Here is a 21618-nt window from a genome sequence, read left to right as displayed (position 1 = left end):
ATAGTCAAACTTGATGTTTCAAAAGTGCTTGCAACCTAATTGAATCAAACTAATTTTTGCAAATGATTTGAATTCAATGATCACTATCAAAATAATATTAATCACCGTACTCCGCGAGGTACGAGGGTACATAGTTCGAACAGCCGATGGACGTTGGGGTTCCAAGGTGTTGGAATGGCGACCCCACACCGGAAAGAGCAGTATTGGTCGACCCCCCACTAAGTGCCCCACATGAAGCGGGTTGCAGGGAGCCGCTGGTGGCGGCTCGAGACCGTGGTGTTTGAAGGAATGGCGTCAATTGGCATCCATCGGCTGTTAATGATGATGTACTTTTAGCACATGCAGCTACTTGTATTAAATAATGTTTTTGGGTGAAATAAAATGAATAATCCCCACGCAGATATGTGCGACAGCAACATGACAGAGACCAGCGCGTGCAACTCTAAAACCGACGAGGATATGAAAAGAGCCGCCCAGTTCTGTACCAAAATCTTCACTAAGGACAAGTTTAGAAAGTGTTCTAAGGTAAGTGCTCCCTCTAAAAGTAAGCGTTTTCTGATTCTTAAAACCTAAAAAAAATGTCTAATATCTTATAGCCACATCCTACGCCGCATATTACCTACAATAAGTAAGGCATCTGATAAGATCGTAGTTTGCGGCTTGTGAATCCTTGATTAACTAAATCCTTCTAAATAAAAGTGTAGTAGTTAAGTGTTGTAACACTTTCATTTACAATCTGCGTGGTCCTTAGGTAATTTATTATTTGGATCAAGATCCGTGATCTTTGTTCGTTTGTTACATAGTAGTTTTATTTTAGGTAATGGATGTATCTCAACTCTTGGAAGCGTGTCAATGGGACTACTGTGCGTGCACTACGAGCTTGAGTAAGTTCATCTTCTGTTTGCTAAAAAATCCTTAGGCAGTACTAACATTTTGTTTCTTAAAGTAAATATTGCGTTGACGGATAATAGGCAATGTGCGCAATTATATGAAGAATCTGAACGAGTTCTTGTCAGAAAATATTTAACAAAATACGTACTTTTAACAGGAATTTTACTGCAGTAAACTTTATGACGACTGCCTTCTTTTTTAGTAGCTTTTTCTATACTTTGACTATGTAACAGTACAAATTAATACACGTTATAGACGTAGACGCTGCTAGGCTTGCGTATTTTAGTTACTTTTTTTAGCAGTATGTTAAATGGTATTTTATTATGGGGTAGGTAATGCTGGTAATATTTATATTAGGTATGCCTTATTTTATTTCAGGCTCTGAAGAATGTGCTTGCAGAACAGTATCGGTGTACGCCAAGGAATGTTTGCGTCACGGAATCCAGGAGATGAAGTCATGGCGAGACTCTGAGACTTGTCGTAAGTAGATAAATAAAAAAAAAACCTTAATACTCGACAATCTTCACTGGTAGCTATTGGCTACCATAAGTGCATCGGGCCGAAAGCCAAAAGTAAGGGTAAAGTTTTTGGGCAATAAAGTACGAGGTAGGCTATTTGATAACTGTGTTAAAACTAAAATTTATTTATTGTAAAATATAATATCTTTAGGATTAATGCGCCTAAATATTATTTGCATCACTCAATAAAGTGTAATAATTTCAAAAATACTTGATTGACTTTTTATCGCAATACAATAATAAACCATTGTGCCTAGCATGCAAGTTACGAATTATTAATTGTCTCAACATTCTGCTGGAGCCAGGAAAATATTAGAAAATACAGCGCTAATTTTTAGCTGGCATCTTGAATATTATTCTTTAGGGACTTCAATCTATGTTACATTGGTACAGCAATTGATTCTTTCAGCTATGAAGTGTCCTGAGGGCAAAATCTACAAGTCTTGCGGACCGGACACGCAGCCGAGTTGTTCCTTCCCCGAACCCATTGCGAACGGGAACTCCAGCTGTGTGGAGGGATGCTTCTGTCCAGAGGGGCTCTTGCTGGAGAGCGGCCGCTGCGTGCAGAGGAGCGAGTGTCCTTGCCGAATCAGGAACCGGAGCTACCCACCCGGGGCCGTCATACCCAAGAGCTGCAACACCTGGTAAATTGCCAAGCCAATCAATCAATATTAATTTCGTTCAAACTATGTATTGTAAATTACTGGCGGAGACCTGCGACTTTGTCCGCGCGGAATTTAGTTTTTCACAATTCACGGGAGTTTTTCACAATTCACGGGAACCATGATTTTTCTGGGATGAAAAGTAGCCTATGTGTTAATCCAGAGTATAATTTATTTCCATTCAAATTTTACCCAAATCGCTTCAATAGCCGCAGCATAAAGGAGGAACAAAGTGGAAAAGGAGGAAAATAGTTTGATTACTTTTACATTATTTAAAGTAATAGAGTTTGTTCAATGACGCAATGCATAAGTTTATTTGTGCGTATAATTTATTGCAAGTTTTAAATTAAGGTTTCTAATTTTGAGGAGTGTTCGATAAAGTTTACTACATAAATAGTTTAGAAATAAAGTTGTTACTCTTTCTTAATAATTGAGAATTTTTAGTAGGCGACATAAAATTATTTATACCACGTACGGCGTACCAAAGACATGTTAACATGGTATACCCATAGATGGAATAAGGTGTATGTCCTGACCAGTTAAAATAGTATTCATACAAAAGTACCGGACACCTGCCACATTATCCGCTTGTTTCAGTAAATGCGAATCGGGCGAGTGGGTGTGCACGCAAGTCCCGTGCGGCGCGCGCTGCGGCGCGGTGGGCGACCCTCACTACACCACGTTCGACGGGATGCGCTACAACTTCATGGGCCACTGCACCTACACGCTGCTCAAGACCGAGAATATCACCATAGATGCTGAGAATGTCGCTTGCTCTGGTGCCATCACTGAGGTATTTCATTTACCACCCTACCCGCAAGGCTGTCGCTTACAGGTCTTCCAAGTGCCTTCTCTTTGAACCTTTTTGTGTATTTTAACTCAACTCAGCGTGGTAAAAGGTCTGGGCGATGACTGTAGGAGTCAATGCTGTGTAGAGCAAGGAGAAAGGCGAGATACCTATTCCTATTAAACATGCAGCGAGGTATCAAAAACCACAGATCCTAAATTGGATAGCGACGCTCCCTAAGGATATTGGGGTCCTGCTAAGCTTCTGGAGCAAATTTGGCTGATTATTTTTGAATTCCAGCTAGTTTACATATAAATTGCGGCCAAACAAGCAAGCGTGCCAGTGTTGCAAATTTTTTAAACTACAACACTTGAGTTATCGTCGCTGGTTTTTAGTGATTTATTTATCCGCACATCGAATAACCCCAAATTAAAGCCATGTAAAAACATTTTAGATTGAAGCTGGTCCCACAGATTACTGTTATTTGTAATCCCCCTTTGCCCGATTGGTGGAATATTACCCAGCACATTAATCCTTGACACCTACGCGCAACGTCAATCTACCTGACCAAGATCGGAAAAGGCCTAACATACAAAAGAAGACGAATATCGCAATAGGATAGGACGCAACATGTATCGCGCAATCACAGCACTTGATTCAGTTTTCCACTTATTTTTCAGGCAATGAACCTCGACCCCTACCACGGGGAAGGCAAGCCGTCTTGCACAAAAGCGGTATACTTGTCACACTTTGGTGCTAACGTGCACCTCAAGCAAGGCGGGTTCATACTCGTCAACGGAAAGGAGGTGACAGCGCTACCCGCGAAGGTCGGCGATATAAAGATACGTGCTGCATCGTCGCTGTTCATCATGAGTGAGTAATGAAGTTAATAATTTAACTCATCAGCCGTTTACTGCCAGGTTTTGGAACCACTGCCAGGTTTTGTGATCACTGCCAGGTTTAAGGATTCCAATGCCTGTCGGTTCTTTGTACTATTTGGATAGCATATTACTACTTCATAAATTTAGTTTAGTTAGTCCAGAATTCACGGTGCTAAAATGATCGACAACCTTCGTTATGAGTAGCATTTTATGAAGAAATAAAATCTAATAAAACCTACAACAATATGTTGTTTAGAGATCCTCGAATGTCTAATCTCTAAATATGTATTTGCATAACACTAAAAACACAAAGTACTCAAGGAGTGCATATTGGCAAGATATTACGATGAATTAATCGAATTAATGTAATCTTTTTTCAGTCCAACTGCCCGGCAAAGTATCACTGTGGTGGGATGGTAACACTCGAGTCTTCGTCGACGTTCCACCGACGTTCCATGATAAGACACAGGTATGTTCTTACATTCCCAAAAATATTTCATGGTGACAGTGCATGATTGTGGATAGGTATCCACCTCAGCTGTTACAACTGTTCTTCTTTGTCAGTTTGTATTGTGATTAAAGGCAATTGTTTTTCCCCTTTCCGATCATGTTTGCCATCTGTTAAGTCCGTCAATTTACCTATTATTTTACAACAAAAATACATTTCACAAATTGACTAGTGTTTTGCTATCACAGGGTCTGTGCGGTACCTTCAACTTGAACCAAAAAGACGACTTTCTAACACCAGAAGGCGACGTTGAGCAATCGGTGCTAGCTTTCGCCAACAAATGGAAGACGAGGGAGTTCTGTAAGGACACGTCTGCCGTCGAGCAGGAGCACCCCTGCAAGGCCAACGTGGAAAACAAGGAGTACGCTGAGAAATACTGCAGTCAACTAAAGAGTTCGCTGTTTGAATGTAAGATTTTAAAAAATCCATTGCAACTTTTCGTAATGCACTGCTAGTTAGAATTCTGTCATTGATTAAAGATACCTTGTTAACCTTAATTTAGGAACCTTAATGCATATTTTTATTTACTTTGGCTTAATCAGGAGAGCCTAAGTTCAGCCTAGCATCATCATATTATTTTATTTGTATTTGCGTTTTTATAATTGTTGCTAATATTACCGTAACTGTGTCGGGAAAAATATGCAACTTCTTTGCGTTGACCTTTGACCCATAGCATGTAATTAAAAACTGTATAGGTGCAGCCAAATTACCTTACTCGCATTTCTGACTACAATTTATATAGAATACCCGTTTATGCGTCATTCAACTGTGTTGTTCCAGCGTGCCACTGGTACGTGGACGTGCAGCAGTACTACGAGGACTGTCTGTACGACATGTGCGCGTGCGCGGGCGACGTGTCGCGCTGTCTGTGCCCCATCCTCGGCGACTACGCGGACGCGTGCGCGCGCGCCGGCGTCATGATCCAGTGGCGGTACAACGTCAAGGAGTGCGGTGAGAGACACTCGTGACGAGCAGCAGTCTAATGCCTTGATCACACGTACCGAGCAAACGGGCGAGGCAGTGTCCTCGGCCGAGTGCTCAAGCGCCGAGACAGTAGCTCGGCTCCCGTTCTATATACTAGGCCGAGTGTCCACCCTCCCGCGTCCCCGCACTGTCTCGCTCGCTCACTCGCCAGGTCTGAACATGTATTGTCTCGCCACTCGGCCGACGGCCACATGATTATCGTCACGTCGCCGCATGCGCCTTTACTTATGATAATTTTTGTTTAAAATAATTCCAAATAAAAAAAAATACACCATGTCTGTTAGTAACAAATGGGATGTCATGTCGAAACAACTAGTAAATTTATACAGTTATATAAACTATATAAAATAAACTACTATATAAACTAAATCTGACCTTTTACTAATAGTAGAATGAGTATATTTCTTACTATTTACTTCGTACATTTTCTAATAATCGTTTTGCAGTCCATCATAATCGAATTGTAGTCTCAATTTATCTGAACTGTCTGTGTTAATTTCAAAACACGTAAACAACTACTCGCTTACACCACTGTCTCGGCCGAGGAACATTTTACTCTCTCGCCCGTTTGCTCGGTACGTGTGATCAAGGCATTTTTTTTTTTTTCTGTCTGAGTAGGTGCCGATAGCTCCCTGCGGAACCACTACGGCGTCACCGGGGGGGTTGGGCGAGCGCAGAAGCATCGCCTGATGTGACCCGAAGGCTGAAAGAAAGATAGAGGACGGAACGGCTCTCTAAGGGCGTCTCCTATGAGGCTCGGACCTCGGCTTAGAAGGCCATTCTGGAGGAGGTAACCGTGACCTGAGTGAATCAGTCCGGACGCCCCCAAGATCGTGAGTTAGAAAACCCACGTCCGGGTGACGTTAGATATCGGGGACCTCGTCTTCGCCGGCGAAGACGCTGTGTAGCTTGTGATTGTGTTACCTGGGAAGCATTGTCGGTTGTTATGTCATCGTCTGGATCGTAAAGGACGTTCTTGGGACGCCTCTGCTTGCAGTTAGCGTTTAGGTTGGGAGTGTAATTGCAGGCCTCAACCACTAGTTGGTTGGGATGGATGGCAGCTCTGTCAAAATAGTTTTGAGAGAGCTGTTTCATGTACTTAGCTATTGTCGGTAATTCTAGATCTCTATGGAGGTCATTATTGCGTAAAAACCACGGCGCGCCCGTGATTTGACGCAGAAAACGATTCTGTAGGGTTTGAAGCGGCCTAAGGGTCGCTTTTGGACGGTGGGCAAAGACTACACTAGCGTAGGTTAAGATCGGACGGATCGTAGTTTTATAAAGCGTTAGCTTTGAGCGGAGGGACAATTTACTTTTCTTATTTATCATAGCGTAAAGGCGGTGCATTACGTATGCGGCCTTTTTTCTCGCTTTGTTAACGTGCATGGAGAAGCTCATGCGGTTATCGAAGGTAACGCCTAGGTACTTGGCAGTACGTTGCCAGGGGATGGGTGCTCCGTAAAGGGAGACTTCTTTGAGTCCGGACTTGAGACGGGAGACCGCTTTGCCGGTGAAAAGCACGGCTGCGCTTTTCTCTGGGTTGACTTCTATACGCCAAAGGCGGAACCATTTACCTATAATGTTTACCGCCTTCTGGAGGCGGGCTCTAATGTGGACCCGGTTTACTGCCGTCGCGTACAGTGCGGTGTCGTCCGCAAACTGGGCGACGTGTACGCCCGGGTGGTCGGTGGGAATGTCGCTTGTGAAGAGCGAGTATAAAAGCGGGGAGAGCACGGAGCCCTGAGGGACTCCTGCGCGAATCTGTCTGGGTGAAGAGATAGTGCCATCTATACGGTACCTGAAGGTGCGGTTGGACAGAAAGCTGTGTAGCAAGCGTACCATTTTGTTTGGTACGCCGAAACGGTTTAGTTTGAATATCAAGCCTTCGTGCCAGACGCGGTCAAACGCTTTAGCTACGTCAAAGAAGAGCGCCCCGGTGGCGATGGGGTTATGAAATGTATTAAAACCGGTTAGAATGTGCTCCGTGAGGCGGTGCACTTGATGAACACATGAGTGTTTACATCGAAATCCAAACTGTTGTTTGATGAGAAGTTGCTTTTCATCGCAAATGGCTTTGAGACGATTCAAAATGATTATCTCATACACCTTGCCAATGGTGTTGAGAAGACTAATTGGGCGGTAGCTAGTCGGGAGGTCGCGGGGTTTACCCGGCTTGTGGATGCCAATGACCGTGGCTTCTTTCCATGCGTCTGGGAAGGCGCAGTGAGCTAGGAGAACATTGAAGATGTTCACCAGGAGGTTGATTATCTGGACCGGGAGAAGCTTTAGAGCTTTGTTGCTAATCGTATCAGGCCCCGGAGCCTTCTTTTTGCGCAAGCCCTTGATAACCGCAGAGACTTCCTCGCATGACGTAGGGGTAATTTCGACTCCGTCCGGGGGGCGAGATAAGATAGAAGTGAGTTCGGACTTCACTTTTTTCGCGTGTGATTTTACAAATGCCGTAGTGCTTGGAGTGCACTGGGCTTCCAGACTGTCGGCTAGGCATTCGGCCTTATCGATGTCCTCGATCGCGTTTGGGAGGCCAGGGCGTTTGAGAGGTGGGGTGGCTGCGAGGCGGTCGGCTTTGAGATATCTTGCCACGTCGTAGAAGGCTACGTGCGATGGCTCGAGCTCTCTCAGTCGGTCGTCCCATTGTCTGTCATAACGCCAGCGCAAGCGACGCTTGCACCGTCTTCCGAGAGTCCAAAGAAGACTCGCGTTTTGTCGGGTCGGTTCAGATTCGTAGCGTCTTTGCTGTGCGTTTCTATCCGTTAGTAGGGCCCGTAGGTCCGACGACAAGGGGGCCTTGCTGAAGGCAGGGACCTCCTTGGTGCAATCTTTTATTGCTTCGCGAATATGGCCATTTAGGTTCGAAGAAGCTGCGAGCGCTTCGCCTAACGTTTCTATCTCGTCAGGAATTTGATCTAGGTGCTGTGAAGCCAAGGACTTGAGACGCTCAGACAGTCTCCCGTAATTAATTATAGTTTTGGTCGGGGGGGTCGTGGAGGGCGGGGGGCCAAGCTGGAGTATAACTGGTCTGTGGTCCGAGTCCGAGGCCAGATCCGAGAACACCTCCAAAGGACTCACTTCAAGAGTGATGTTCTTTACGAGTGCCAGATCCAGTACGCTCGGAGTTTGGTTTCGTGTGTCCGTCAGTCTCGGGTAACGTGTTGGTTTGTCGGGGGTGAGCAAAATGAAATTAGCATCGTCGCGGTCAGTCAGTCTTCTTAGAGTGTTGCCGCTAGTGTTATTATAAGCGTTGAGCCAACTTGTATGTTTAGCGTTAAAGTCACCGGCCAAAATGACGGAGTCACTTAAGGAGAGGAGTGTCTGAATGTCACTCTCTAAGAGACGTTTACCGCAGGGTTGGTAAACTGAAACCAGTGTGATCGGCGGATGGCCGGTCATACTGACCTGACATACTGAGACTTCCATGTTAGTAAGCTCGGGAGGATCAAGAGGAGTGCAGTGAAGAGCCCTTCTGTGATATATAGCTGTACCTCCCTTCCTTTGGGTGGTCCGGTCGTTTCTAATCATTAGGTAATTCCCTATTTTGGGATCGCGAAGGCTAGGTTTCAAGAAGGTCTCTTGCACCAGAAAGATGTCCGGTTTGTGGTCGCTTATCCATTCGCGGACCTCGAGTAATTTATCGGTGAGCCCGTCTGCATTGAAGAAGCCGACAGTCAGGGAATGTGGTTTTAATCTACCGTTGTGAGCCATTTAGAAAATTTTTATAGTTTTCGATCGCGCGGAGCATGATACTGTGCTCGCCTATTGCCCTTAGGGGGTCTACTTTATATTTCTCAATGAAGAGATCGTATTCTTCCATACGGAATACATCCGAGAAGGAGTGAGTCGCGTATGAAGGTTTGGACGAGGCTTGAGGGGCCGAGAGAGGGGGTTGGGCCGCAGGAGCGGCCCTCGGGGGCTGTTTGGCGACCGGAGAAGCCGGTGCCGCACTAGGAGCGTTAGGCGCTCCGTACAATGGCTTGTTCCAAGCGTTTGTGGTAGGCACCGGCGCTGGAACAAACCTGTGAGCGGGCTTTTTGGGTGCCGCCGGTTTGCGGCCCGCTGCCCTGCCCCTTCGCTTGCCTGGCTGTGGGGCCTTCCGGCATCCGCGATAGTTCGCGGGATGGCCGGCTTCGCCGCACAGCACGCAGCTTGGGGGCACTTCAGCGATCCGTTCCTTGCGGGGACAATCTATCGTGCCGTGATCTCCCAGGCACTTAACGCACCTGGGACGGGCAAAACAATTCCTTTGAGAGTGTCCATAGGTCTGGCATCTATGACATTGACCTATGCGGCCACGGTTGTTGGGCTTCTCAAAGGAGAGGCCAGAGAGGTGGCATATCGCCTTCAAGTTGTATATCCTCTTGCCCTCAGGAGAGAGCTCGAGGATCACTAGACAGAGGTCTAGCGGCTCTTTTGAGCGTGATCGGTACATTCGGTGTACCTCCTGGACGGGGAGATCCTGTTTCAGCAGGTCGGCTTTGATGAGCTCAGTATCAAGCTCCTTGGGGAGACCGCGGACTACTACGCGGAGGACTCGCTCATCGCTCAGAGCGTAAGTGTGATAGCCTATTGAGTTTGACCTCAATAAAGCTGTCAGACGCCTATGGTCACCGGATGACTCGCATTCCGCACGAATACCTAAGGTGGTAAGCTGGGCGTTTGGAATAGGGATATTGTTTTTTATTAGCATGGGGACAATTTTGTTTGCCCATGCGTCCTTGTCCCTAATAAACATTGGGGGGATCTTCTCCTTGCGAGGTTCCTCCATAGGAGAGTCCTCACTTTCGGAGTCTGAATCGGATAAGGTTTGTGACCGAGCTTGGCTCTCGGTCACAGTGACCTTGCTAGTGGTAGTGGGCTGAGCGTCGGTTTTAGTAGCCTTTCGCCGTTTTCGATTACTTACGACGACGGTGAAGCCATCGTCAACTGGAGCCGGTGAGCCCTGCGACTCTGGGATATCGCAAATGTCCATGGCGGAAGGCCTATGGACCGTGTTGGTCGGAGTGCGAGTCATAGATTCGCGGGAGGGTGGCAAAGTGCCCTTTGGGTGGGCTGAGGGCCCGGGGAGCGCGTTAGGCGCGCTAGGCCCTACGGACGGAGCCGGAATCGGTGTTGCCGGGCGACCCGAGGCCGAGACACGTGGGTCGCGGGCCGCGGATTGGCTGCCCAGCGGCGGGCGCACTACCTGAGCAGGTAGCACGTGGCGCTGGGTCACGAGTGGCGCGGGGGTTGCGGGGATAGCGGGGGACGCGGCGGCATTTCCCGGAAGGGGACTACCTGATTGGGGTTGACTTTGAGTCAAAGTCACGGTTTGAGACGCAATCGGTTGCGAAGACATAAAACTTTCCAGATAGCCTGGAAATTTAACTCGGAGGTCCTTGAAGAGGGCCTCCAAGTACGGCGGCGGAACGGAGTTGGGGTCCATAGTGGACCCCGGAACTAACAGGGCCTCCCCACCGGGGCGGGGAGGTGAGTACCTACTGTGTGGCCCTAGTGGTCCACGCCTTTAGGTGACGTGGGTGTACCTACTCTTATTCTAGTGTACTCACGGACCGGAACCACTTAACTACACTAGAACAACGCAGAACACAACACAACACAGCACAACGAAATCGGTGGTCAAGACAGTACTAGAAAAACTAGCACCCTCTCAAAAGAAGAACCAATATTGGTGGCCTCCACCGTGGGATCGAAAACCTGCATAGGCGAGGACAGACGACCGCACGGGACGGCTGCCAAGATCGGAGTTGATCAAGGCATAAGTAGCAGCATAACTCAGGCTATACGCTCACTTTGCACGCTAGACCTACTGGAGCTCGTTTCTAATGGTATATTATGATGTCGCAGAGCTGCACTGCACCGGCGGGCAGGAGTACACGGTGTGCGCCGACAGCTGCCTGCGCACGTGCGCCGACGTCGGCACGCCGCTCGACGACTGCAAGCCCTCCTGCGTCGAGGGATGCGCGTGCCCCGTTGGACAAGTACGTCACACTCAAAATCAAGAGACGAATATCTTAGCATTGCATGAATTTACCATGGATCCTTCGTGCGACAAAAAGAGACTCCGAGCAGAGCCCTGGACTTGTGACCGATGGGTGTAGGGTTAAGACCTCTTTGAAAATCGATCATCACTCCCCTTCTCCACTCGTGTTGTTCTCCCTACCTAGCTAAATGTTATATGAGCCCACTAAAGCAGCTTCAGATACCGCAGATACTATAGGACTTGCTGCAGTTTTTATGGGGCCAAGGTCTTTATAGGTAGGTTATAGATATTGTTGGTATTCCTCGCGCACGCCTAATCTACGACATGTTACCTTAAACTGAAAGTTTAGAATTATTTATGCAAAATAACAAAAACTACGAAACCGACGGTATTTGAACTTACAGAAGTGATCTTTTTGTTCTTCAATAAATAGATGGATTACTACAAAATCGAGGCAAAAAAAAAAGGCAAAGAGGCAAAATTATATTTAAAAAAAAATACTAAAAGAAATGCTTACGTCACCCAAATTATTTTTTAGTGGATAATAAGGTTCTTTAACCAACAGGTGCTGGATAATGATAATGTGTGTGTGCCGGTCGCCAAGTGCCCGTGCTACCACAAGGGCATGGAGTTCCAGCCCGGGTACAAGGAAGTGAGAGCTGGCAAGCGGGAACGAGAGCTATGGTAAGAGTCTTACTTATGACTAACATTGTGTACTCAGACTAATTATCTATGGACTCGTATCGCACTCAAATTCACCGACAAAATTGTGTCACTTTTTGAGGGGGGTGATGTAAACTCACACATCCACACATCAAAATTATTCAACACAAATAAATAAGTGATTTTGTGTAGGTACTTACACTATACAAAACTAAAAATCAAAATCACAATATACACATGTATAATTTTTACACACTAATAAAACAAACACATAATTTAGTCTCGTTACACCGAATATTTAATTTCTTGAGTGATGTCTTGCAGTTCGACTGAGGAATCAATTCTTTTTAGATCAATTCTATTAGGTACACAATTGATAGAAATAGGTGTAGAAATACCTACAAATGAAAAGTGGTTGACCGTGTTTTACACCATACAAATGCACAAACCGGCATTTTAAGGAAGCTCTATGTTCGACGAAAGCGATTACAACAACGAAACATCAATTCTATAGAATATTTTTTAATAAAAGCGTTAGATCTTTGATCTTATACTTTGAAAAGTCTAACAAGTCAGATCCCGATCTAATTGGTCTGAGATTGTGTGCATCATAGACTTCTGCTTGTATTCAATTTGTGTATCGTTGTACAGTACGTGCGTGGGCGCGCGCTGGGAGTGCGAGCCGGCCACCCAGGACCAGATCCAGAACTACCCGGCGGCAGAGGACGTGCGCAGCAACTGTAGTGCGGCGCGCAACATGGAGTTCACCGCATGCGAGATAGCTGAGCCGCTCACATGCAAGGTACCTTATTCCATAACCATTTATATAGCTTTTTTCCGAGGAGGAAAAATCCCTTCTGGATTTGGGTAGGGAGTGTCTGAACATCGCATTCCCTGGAGCTAAAGCCCGAGAGCCAATAAACTTAAGAAGTCGAATGCCCATCGGATCAGGCAAACTGGGCGAGGGGACCACGCTAGGAAGAAGAAGAAGCATGGTATCGCGACGTATTTCTTCATTCCAACTTTTTATCTATTTGTTTTTAAGTAAAAAATCTTTACGCACGCCTGACTTAGGGAGTAAGATTGCGAATGCTTTACGAAAAGTCTGATCGGGTGAGGCTAAGATGCGTTAAGGTGCATTAAGGTGGAAGCTGATCCAATGGTCTCCAAGCACCTTTAAGGAACTCATAATTTCTTTCTCCTCCACCTACCGATCATTTGCCGATATTTGTGCCATTATTCTTGTATAAGTTATACAGGAGGATGGTACCTCCTTGTGTCGTATTCATCTAACTGAGGGTTATGACCCTCCTAGCAGTAACAATAACTTGTTTTTTGAACCGCACCATGTGGCTTGGCTTCATACGACTTGCAGAGCCTCGTGTATTTTGGTGTCTAGAGTGGCGCTGATCGGATTTGGAATGACTTGCGCATTAGGCATCCTCGAAATATCTTTCCTAACACACAATTATCTTTTCCGTACAGAACATGCACCTACCCTCCAACATCAAGACAGCGGAGTGTCGGTCAGGCTGCCAGTGCAAGAAGGGTTACGTGCTCGACGTGTCGTCCGCGAAGTGTGTCGTGCCCACCGCGTGCCCGTGCCACCACGGCGGCACGAGCTACCCGGACGGGCACACCATGCAGGAGGGCTGCAACACCTGGTACGTGTGAATGCTCTCCTCCAACACCTGACTGCGGAGTGTCGGCCCAACTGTTGGGCATTGCAATTTCAATTGAAGATTCAGTGGAATTTTTAAATCATAAGTTGTTTTGAAGAGCATAACGTATGTGAAGGTTCCATGTGAAATGCCATATTTTTTTCCACGGCATGAGTATAATATTATCCTTGTACTTCTAGCACAAAACTTATTTATGTACATTTTGTTAAAAACATAAAAAGAAAAAAAAAACTATCTAGTGTCTTGAAGAAAAAAATAAATGAACATTCATTTAATTACATTTATTCGGTATCTCGGTGAATAGTTCATACAAGCCGATTCCCGCCGGGTTACCTTTAAAAGCTATGCATATTCATTGTTGTACTGTATCTGGATATATGAGAAACCAGAGTTTGTATCACGATGTATGAATTTCCATTCCTTTAGGACGGCTTACCTTCATCTAAATTCAATCCTTCACCACTACTCAGTAGTAAGTTTGGTGGTAATTTTGATGCACGTTGATTGATATTTACTAACTGTCCAAAAACTCCAAAAGTAATTTTTGGAGGCGCCGGGTATCGATCCCGGTACCTCTCGCATGCTAAGCGAGCGCTCTACCATCTGAGCTACGCCCCCTGTTATTAGACTTGTTAAAAAAAATAAACTCTTAATACGTAATGCAAGTATGCATGAAACTAGAGCAACTTTCACTAGCATAACAACGTAAAGGCTACGCGCCACGAACGTTTCAAAGCTATATGCTATTAATCCGCTATAAATAATTATGTTACACATTTTTAGAATTAATATCGTGAATCCATAAGTGAAGTAAAAAAGAAAATATATTTGTATTGTACGCCTTTATTCGAATCTAACTCTTGCTCTTGGTTTCAAGACTCTGTCTGTCCGTGTTTTTGTTTAACGAGCATCACACTGAAACTACTGAATGAAATCAAATGAAACAATTTGAGATCATAATAAGTAGAAGCTTTTTGTTGCGAAAATAAAATCAGAAGGGAGTGATAAGGGTTGAAGGTTATTATGGAAATTCCTTCATTTTTCAAGTTACGTTTGTAAAAATTGGTAAGTTGTACTATCAAAAAAATACTAAAAATAATGTAATTAAATATTCTACCTCTAAATACCCTTACCCTTAGGTTAAGGGGTTGAAGTTTTTTGAATATAAATCGTTCATATTTTAAATTATATTTTTGTTTGTTTACCACCATTTTACAAATTTATCTAGAACTAAGTACACAACCGTATAGTACAATTCAATACCAAGCTAAATATTGTCTAAATAATCCTTAAAACTATAATATGCCAGGAGTATCTCTTCGTGATCGAATCAGAAATGAGGAGATCCGCAGAAGAACCAAAGTCATAGCTCAACGAGTTGCGAAGCTGACATGGCAATGGGCGGGGCACATAGTTCAAAGAGCCGATGGACGTTGGGGTCCGAAGTGCTGAAATAGCGACCCGGCACTAGAAAGCTCAGTATTGGTCGACCCCCCACCAGGTGGACTGACGACATCAAGCGAGTCGCAGGGATTCGCTGGCTCAGTATCGTGATATTTGGGAGTCCCTACAAAAGGCCTATGTCCTGCAGTGGACGTCCATCGGCTGATATGATGATGATGATGACTGTAATAAGAAAAATTATGTTAAGATGTTCGTTGTTCCTCGTGACAGTGAGTGTGAGGGAGGCAAATGGCAATGCACGGGGCAAGTGTGCGCGGGCGTGTGCGGCGTGTGGGGCGACTCGCACGTGACCACGTTCGACGGACAGATGTACGACTTCGAGGGCGTTTGCTCTTACCTCTTGGTCAAAGGGATCATGGATGGAAGTGACGGCTTCAGCGTGGAGATACAGGTGAGATTGAACCACAGACAAGAGGTTACTCGAAGAAAAAATGTTTTAACTCCTGATATGTTAAATACCTTATTTATACAGAGTTTACGAGAGCCTTGATAGCCCAGTGGATATGAACTCTGCCTCTGAGGGTGTAGGTTCGAATCCAGTCCGGGGCATGCACCTTCAACTTTTCAGCTATGTGCATTTTAAGAAATTAAATATCTCGTATCTCAAACGGTGAAGGAAGACATCATGAGGAAACCTGCATACGAGAGAATTTTCTTAATTCTCTGCGTGTGTGAAGTCTGCCAATCCACATTGTTCGAGCATGGTGGACTATTGGCCTAACCCCTCTCCTTCTGAGAGGAGACTCGAGCTAAGCAGTGAGCCGAATATGGGTTGATAATGATGACAGAGTTTGTGTATGTGGCAATGTAGCTACCAAAAGGATGGACCAGTAGGTTTTTCATTAATATTATTTATTTAGAGATCATATTATGTTAATTATTTTGTATGCATAAGTGGTTGGCACTTATGCATACAAAATAATTAACATAATATGATTTAAGATATACGAGAATAAATAATAATAGAAGACTCATTTCATTTAATGAAAAGCTAATCCGAAGAAAACAACATCTTTATTTTAGATTTAATAATCTAATAATCTTTCTGCTGCCAGTAGACTTATTATGTGGTATTTACATTATGATCAATCAAGTCGTTATTCTAGGTGAATTTTAAACACTGAAAGCAATTATTGAGTTGTCTCATGAACGTAACGTGTGAAAAATGAGAAAAAAAATATAGCATTAATAAATTATAGCTAGCAATGTCCCTCACGCCTTACGGATTGCAACATTACATAGGTACTCATAATAGCATTAAGCCTTGAACCTTATTCTATAAAATTAGAAGTTATACAGTAAGACTTCTAGGAGAAAAGGGTAAAGAGCTTAAACTTACCACTCCGCTGTAATGTGGGTTGGTGGGCTCAAGATATTTAATTGAAACTCGGTAATGTTTATCGAAGACGACTTGATGACTTAGGTCTGTATCGTTTATTTTTTTTTAATATTACACGAGAAATTTTATGTAATATGTTGAGGAGATAAAATTAATGGATGATAGGAAGACCTAGCTAGTAGCTACTACTAAAATGATTAACCAGTCACAATAATGATAATATAATACCGTCTAGCATAGTATGCTAGAAATTATATATTATATATATATATTTTTTAATAAAGAAGGTATATTTTTAAAAATATGGTTTGGATGCGATGGATATCGATCGACTTTAGGGCCCCATTTTTATAAATGTACTAAGTATATAAATCAATAATTACTTCTTTGGTCCTGTTTCTTTTTTTTATTATTTATTTATTATCAAAATATAAAAATGTGAATTTGGAGGCGCCGGGTATCGATCCCGGTACCTCTCGCATGCTAAGCGAGCGCTCTACCATCTGAGCTACGCCCCCTGATATAGTGATTGACGAAATAATCCAATACAAGCATGATGTATATTTCTACTTGATACTTTTACTTTGTATGCGTATTGCCTCGACGCATGTACGTGACGAAAATACCTTTCATTCACTGACCAAATATTCATTAATAACTAGAGATGCGCCGAGTAACACTTTTGCCGAGTAACGAGTACCGAGTTTTACTCGGTTAAATTTTTTTTCAACCGAGTACTCGGCCGAGTAACTCGGTTTAATCAAATTCCCATTTCGCGCGCGTAAACAAGTATTAATTCAATTCAAAATTGTTTTTTTCAAGTAGGTTTAGTTTACAAGCACTTTTGAAACGTCAAGTTTGACTATTTGTAGTGACTCTACCACCAGCTCAGAAGGCGCAATCTCCTGTTGAGAAGAGCGACGGGAAACTCAACAGTTGCTCTTTTAAATCTTTCATTATAATTTTATTTCAATTTAATTGAGGTTTTCAAAGATTTCCTAAATTACTAATAAATACTTTTTGATTAACACTGTGGCTTTAATTATATGTATAATGCTTTTCTTAAACAAGGTATACTCGGCATTCATCGACCGAGTTATTCGGCCGAGTACGAGTATCAAAAAATCCGCCGAGTACGCCGAGTACCGAGTATCAACCGAGTACTCGGCCCATCTCTATTAATAACTATGTCGGCATGACATTTTTAAAATGCCTACGTATTATTTTATTAAGTATAATATAATATTATGTATTATATCGTCATCAATAACAACCCATATGCGACTCACTGCTGAGCTCGAGTCTCCTCTCAGAATGAGAGGGGTTAGGCCAATAGTCCACCACGCTGGCCCAACGCGGATTGGCAGACTTCACACAAACAGATAAATAAGAAAATTCTCTGGTATACAGGTTCCCTCACGATGTTTTTCCTTAACCGTTTGAGACACGTGATATTTAATTTCTTAAAATGCAATGCGTGCCAATCGCTATAATTTCTCGCTCCTTCTTAACTTCTACTGGACTTTCTATTCAACCTATATAATAGGGCGACACATATCCCTATAGTGGTATGGGGCGGTGGACATTCTCCTTTACATGTCATTACAAAATTGGTTTGAAATTAAAAATTTTAAAAATAATATTTCTTGCTAGCTCATCTTTCCAAATGGGTGATAGACTTACTTTTTGACATATCCATTTTTATTGATATAATTTGTATGTGACAGAATGAGCCATGCGGCACCACGGGTGCAACCTGCTCAAAGTCAGTCACACTGCGGGTCGGCGGCGGCGGCTCCGAGGAGACCGTGGCTCTCACCAAGAACGCGCCCTTGCCTGATACCTCCAACTTGAAGAAGTGGGTACTTTTACACAAACGCAACTCACCGTCATTATCATATTTTAGGCCCACTGAAATCCAGCTGGCCTTTTCACTAACCTTGGTTTATATGGTATATACTATGGTATTAGTCACGTAATGTAATATAAAACAATATTTTTTTTTTAATATAATAAAAAGCCCCGACCGACTGTTAAAATGTAATTGAAATTTACCATGATTTTCACTTGATTTTGTATTCAGTAATAGTTCATTGCCGTTCAAAATTACTAGCCAGTGTGAACATTGTGGTTTTATTTAATTTTACGGGCTTTACAGAATGCTAAGATGTATAATAAACGCGGTTCTTATTAATTTGATTGATTATATTAAGTGGCTAACAGACCAAAGTGAATAGATCAGCAGGTAAACCTCAGGACCTACGAAGCCAGACCAATTATTGTATAGGACCTGCCTCGCTAGACATTACTTTTCTGTCAAAGTATATGATCAACGATCTAATGCGATTATAAAAACTGTCTCTTTAGAATCGATGATAAATAGTTGTAATCGTGTTCATCGGTTAAAGAGCTCCGTAAAAATACCTTTTTGTGTAAAAAACGGACAAAAACTTCTAGTTTAGTAAAAGATATTTACCAAATCTAAGCTCGTTTTCCTCAGAAAATTAAAGTCAATTTTGTTCGTGACTATGAGTGCGATACAGGTCCTTCTATAATGGGGATGATGACTAGGTTTGAATATATTGATTTTTATGATACATTCGGGTAAATAAGGTCAATGTTAACTAATTTATACATAAAAAGCAAAGATTGTCTGGATATCTGCAAAATAAATGAGATTATAAAATTTCAAAATCTATTAAAAATATTTTATCGTAATTAGATGAAAATTATATAGTTTTAGCTTTCTTACACTAAATGTGACATTTTTAATATATGAACTATAAACATAAACGCACAAATAACAAAGATATTAGTAGTTTTGTTTAAACGCCCATACAAATCTAACGATCATTAATTGCCTACGACGTCATAAGATCGTACCATTTTGTATGGGGCGTTTTTCAGGGATCCGCGGCAGCGCCGCAAATCTGACCCTTTAAATCCCTGTAGCTCCGAAAGTAATGATCGCAGATACCCCGTTCCTTTTACAAAATTGCTTTACTATTAGCATACTCTTAATTTATATACAATTTAAAAAACTGTCACCATCCCTATTGGTCTGAGGATGTCTTGATTATCATAGTTTGTTTCATTTAATTTAATTATAATCATATTTTAGTATAAAGCTCCGCGAGGCGGGTGCTTACGTGTTCCTGGACGTGTTGTCGCGCGGCATGAGCGTGCAGTGGGACCGCGGCCTGCGCGTCTACGTCAGAGTCGACGCCATGTGGCAGAACAGGGTTCGTATTTTTTTTTAATGCAAATAGTTTCGCGTTTGACCATGATCTAACCTGATGGTAAGTTTAGATACAGTCTAAGATGGGACACGCTTGCCTAGAAGGCCTATTCACTCTTGTTTTGAAGATACCCAAGTTATAAGATTCAGGAAACACAAACTTGGGAAGGGTATTCCAAACCTTAGCCGTGCGTATGAGAAAAGAAGACGCAAAGCGTTTTGTACGGGTCTTAGGGACATCTACAACATAGGGATGAAAACCCACCCGATGTCTTGCGGTGCGATGGTAAAAAGGCGAAGGTGGTAGGACGTCGAATAGCTCCTGAGCACACTCTCCAAAATATATCCTATAAAACACTGATAAACTGGCAACTTTCCGCAGATATAGAATATCTCTTTCTTCAGTCGGTGCCTTGTTACTGAAGATTATGATCGTCTCCATGGCGATTGGCGAGTAATCTCAATATTTATTCAAAATGTACGGTCCGTAGCGTGCATCGTCGACATCTCTCGAGACGAGAGAAGGACAAATGCCGACCGAATCGTGAAATCGAAAATTTTGCTCTTTCGTTGCGATTGGACGAAAAGCGAGACGCGGGATGTTTTATTTATTTATTTATTTATTTATTTGTAACTAACAGCGTTTTAACAAAATATGTACAAAAAATATAAAATAAACAATAATAAGGCCACATACAGTTACAAAGAAAGTTGGTTGCAATATTAAGTAGGTATAGCAAGTGAAAATGAAAAATAATTTTTAAAAGAAATGATTGTGAATAGAAAAATATTATTAAGTTAATCACATATAAGAAAAATAGTACAAAATTTATTTAAAATTAAATTTATTTAATTTTTCGATTAGACCGTTATTATTCCTCTAGCGGACGCCCGCGACTTCGCCCGCGTGGATTTCAGTTTTTCGCAAATCCCGCGGGAACTGTCGCGGACTTTTTTTTAGAATTTTTAAAGGGGAACAATTCTGTCATACATGATTTTTGTATAACTTTAACCGTTTTGCAGCGCACGCAGTGTAAGCTCTCAATAGAAAAAAATCCCCCGATTTAGGAACATTCTTCATTGGTGCTCCGCTCCTATTGGTCTTAGTGTAATAATATATAACCTATAGCCTTCCTCGATAAATGGGCTATCTAACACTGAAATGATTTTTGAAATCGAACCAGTAGTTTCTGAGATTAGAGCGTTCAACCAAACAAACTCTTCAGTTTTATAATATTAGTATAGATAAAAAAAATCCACGTCTTAAGTACCTAACCTAAGTTAAACTAGCCATGTTGGTGACGCATGCTTGACCTATTGAACATATGAACGATATTTGATCTGACCAGTGAGAGTTCTAATTTACATTTCCTACCACAATCTATTTGTCTATATGCTTTTGTTTCTACGGGTGATATGTAACACACTACCAAGAAAGCGCTGAAGACAGATTCTTCAGAGACTTACTTGAAATAAACGTATTTGATTATATTATTCTTATTTTACAATGTTCAGGTAAAGGGTCTCTGCGGCAACTACAACTCCGACATGCGCGACGACTTCCAAACACCGTCAGGAGGAGGCGTGTCCGAAACGTCGGCTCTGATCTTCGCCGACTCCTGGAAACTGAAGTCTACCTGCCCTAAACCTCAGGAAGTTACTGTAAGTTGCTGTGTAAGAGTATAATAGCTATTAATCTAGATTTTTGTACCTAACCGCTAAAATATTCCACTTTCTTAAATAGTTTTTTTTTTTTTTCAAAAAATTTGAAATTTCATAAAGACCTATTTAGTTTGGTATAATATCATACGTATACCTACATATAAAAACTTGGTTATAATAACAGGTAGTGCAGGAACAAAAGTTTATAAGGTGTTTCACTCCGTACATCCTATATTCCGTTTTTGGGTCTCAAACTCATCTGAATTATCTGGACTATCAAGTTCGTAAACTGTTTGCGACATACCACTACCATCTGCATTAATCTGTAATGAGGTTGTGCCTAC

The 21618-nt window shown here is 42.8% G+C and overlaps 1 protein-coding gene and 2 non-coding genes across 3 annotated transcripts in view; 1 reads left to right on the top strand and 2 right to left on the bottom strand.

Annotated features, from left to right (window-relative positions):
* LOC112043956 (hemocytin) overlaps nt 1-21618 on the top strand; it is an 86081-nt gene that overhangs the window by 13364 nt on the left and 51099 nt on the right. Inside the window, exons 12-28 of the mRNA XM_052881462.1 lie at nt 401-525; nt 818-884; nt 1270-1371; nt 1819-2053; nt 2669-2864; nt 3539-3731; nt 4120-4208; nt 4436-4655; nt 5028-5198; nt 11091-11224; nt 11792-11910; nt 12541-12691; nt 13375-13553; nt 15246-15426; nt 18102-18232; nt 19496-19616; nt 21128-21274. Coding sequence (XP_052737422.1) covers nt 401-525; nt 818-884; nt 1270-1371; nt 1819-2053; nt 2669-2864; nt 3539-3731; nt 4120-4208; nt 4436-4655; nt 5028-5198; nt 11091-11224; nt 11792-11910; nt 12541-12691; nt 13375-13553; nt 15246-15426; nt 18102-18232; nt 19496-19616; nt 21128-21274 — 2561 coding nt within the window. The remainder of the gene's footprint in view (nt 1-400; nt 526-817; nt 885-1269; nt 1372-1818; nt 2054-2668; nt 2865-3538; nt 3732-4119; nt 4209-4435; nt 4656-5027; nt 5199-11090; nt 11225-11791; nt 11911-12540; nt 12692-13374; nt 13554-15245; nt 15427-18101; nt 18233-19495; nt 19617-21127; nt 21275-21618) is intronic.
* Nucleotides 14117-14189, bottom strand: Trnaa-agc (transfer RNA alanine (anticodon AGC)). Its single transcript has one exon. It is a non-coding gene; the product is annotated as a tRNA-Ala (tRNA).
* Trnaa-agc (transfer RNA alanine (anticodon AGC)) lies at nt 16820-16892 on the bottom strand. Its single transcript has one exon. It is a non-coding gene; the product is annotated as a tRNA-Ala (tRNA).

This window comes from Bicyclus anynana, chromosome 5, assembly GCF_947172395.1.
Source record: "Bicyclus anynana chromosome 5, ilBicAnyn1.1, whole genome shotgun sequence".
In the NCBI taxonomy this organism is placed as follows: Eukaryota; Metazoa; Arthropoda; class Insecta; order Lepidoptera; family Nymphalidae; genus Bicyclus; species Bicyclus anynana.
Note: the sequence above shows the minus strand (reverse complement) of the source record. Positions and strands in the feature narration are given on the sequence as shown.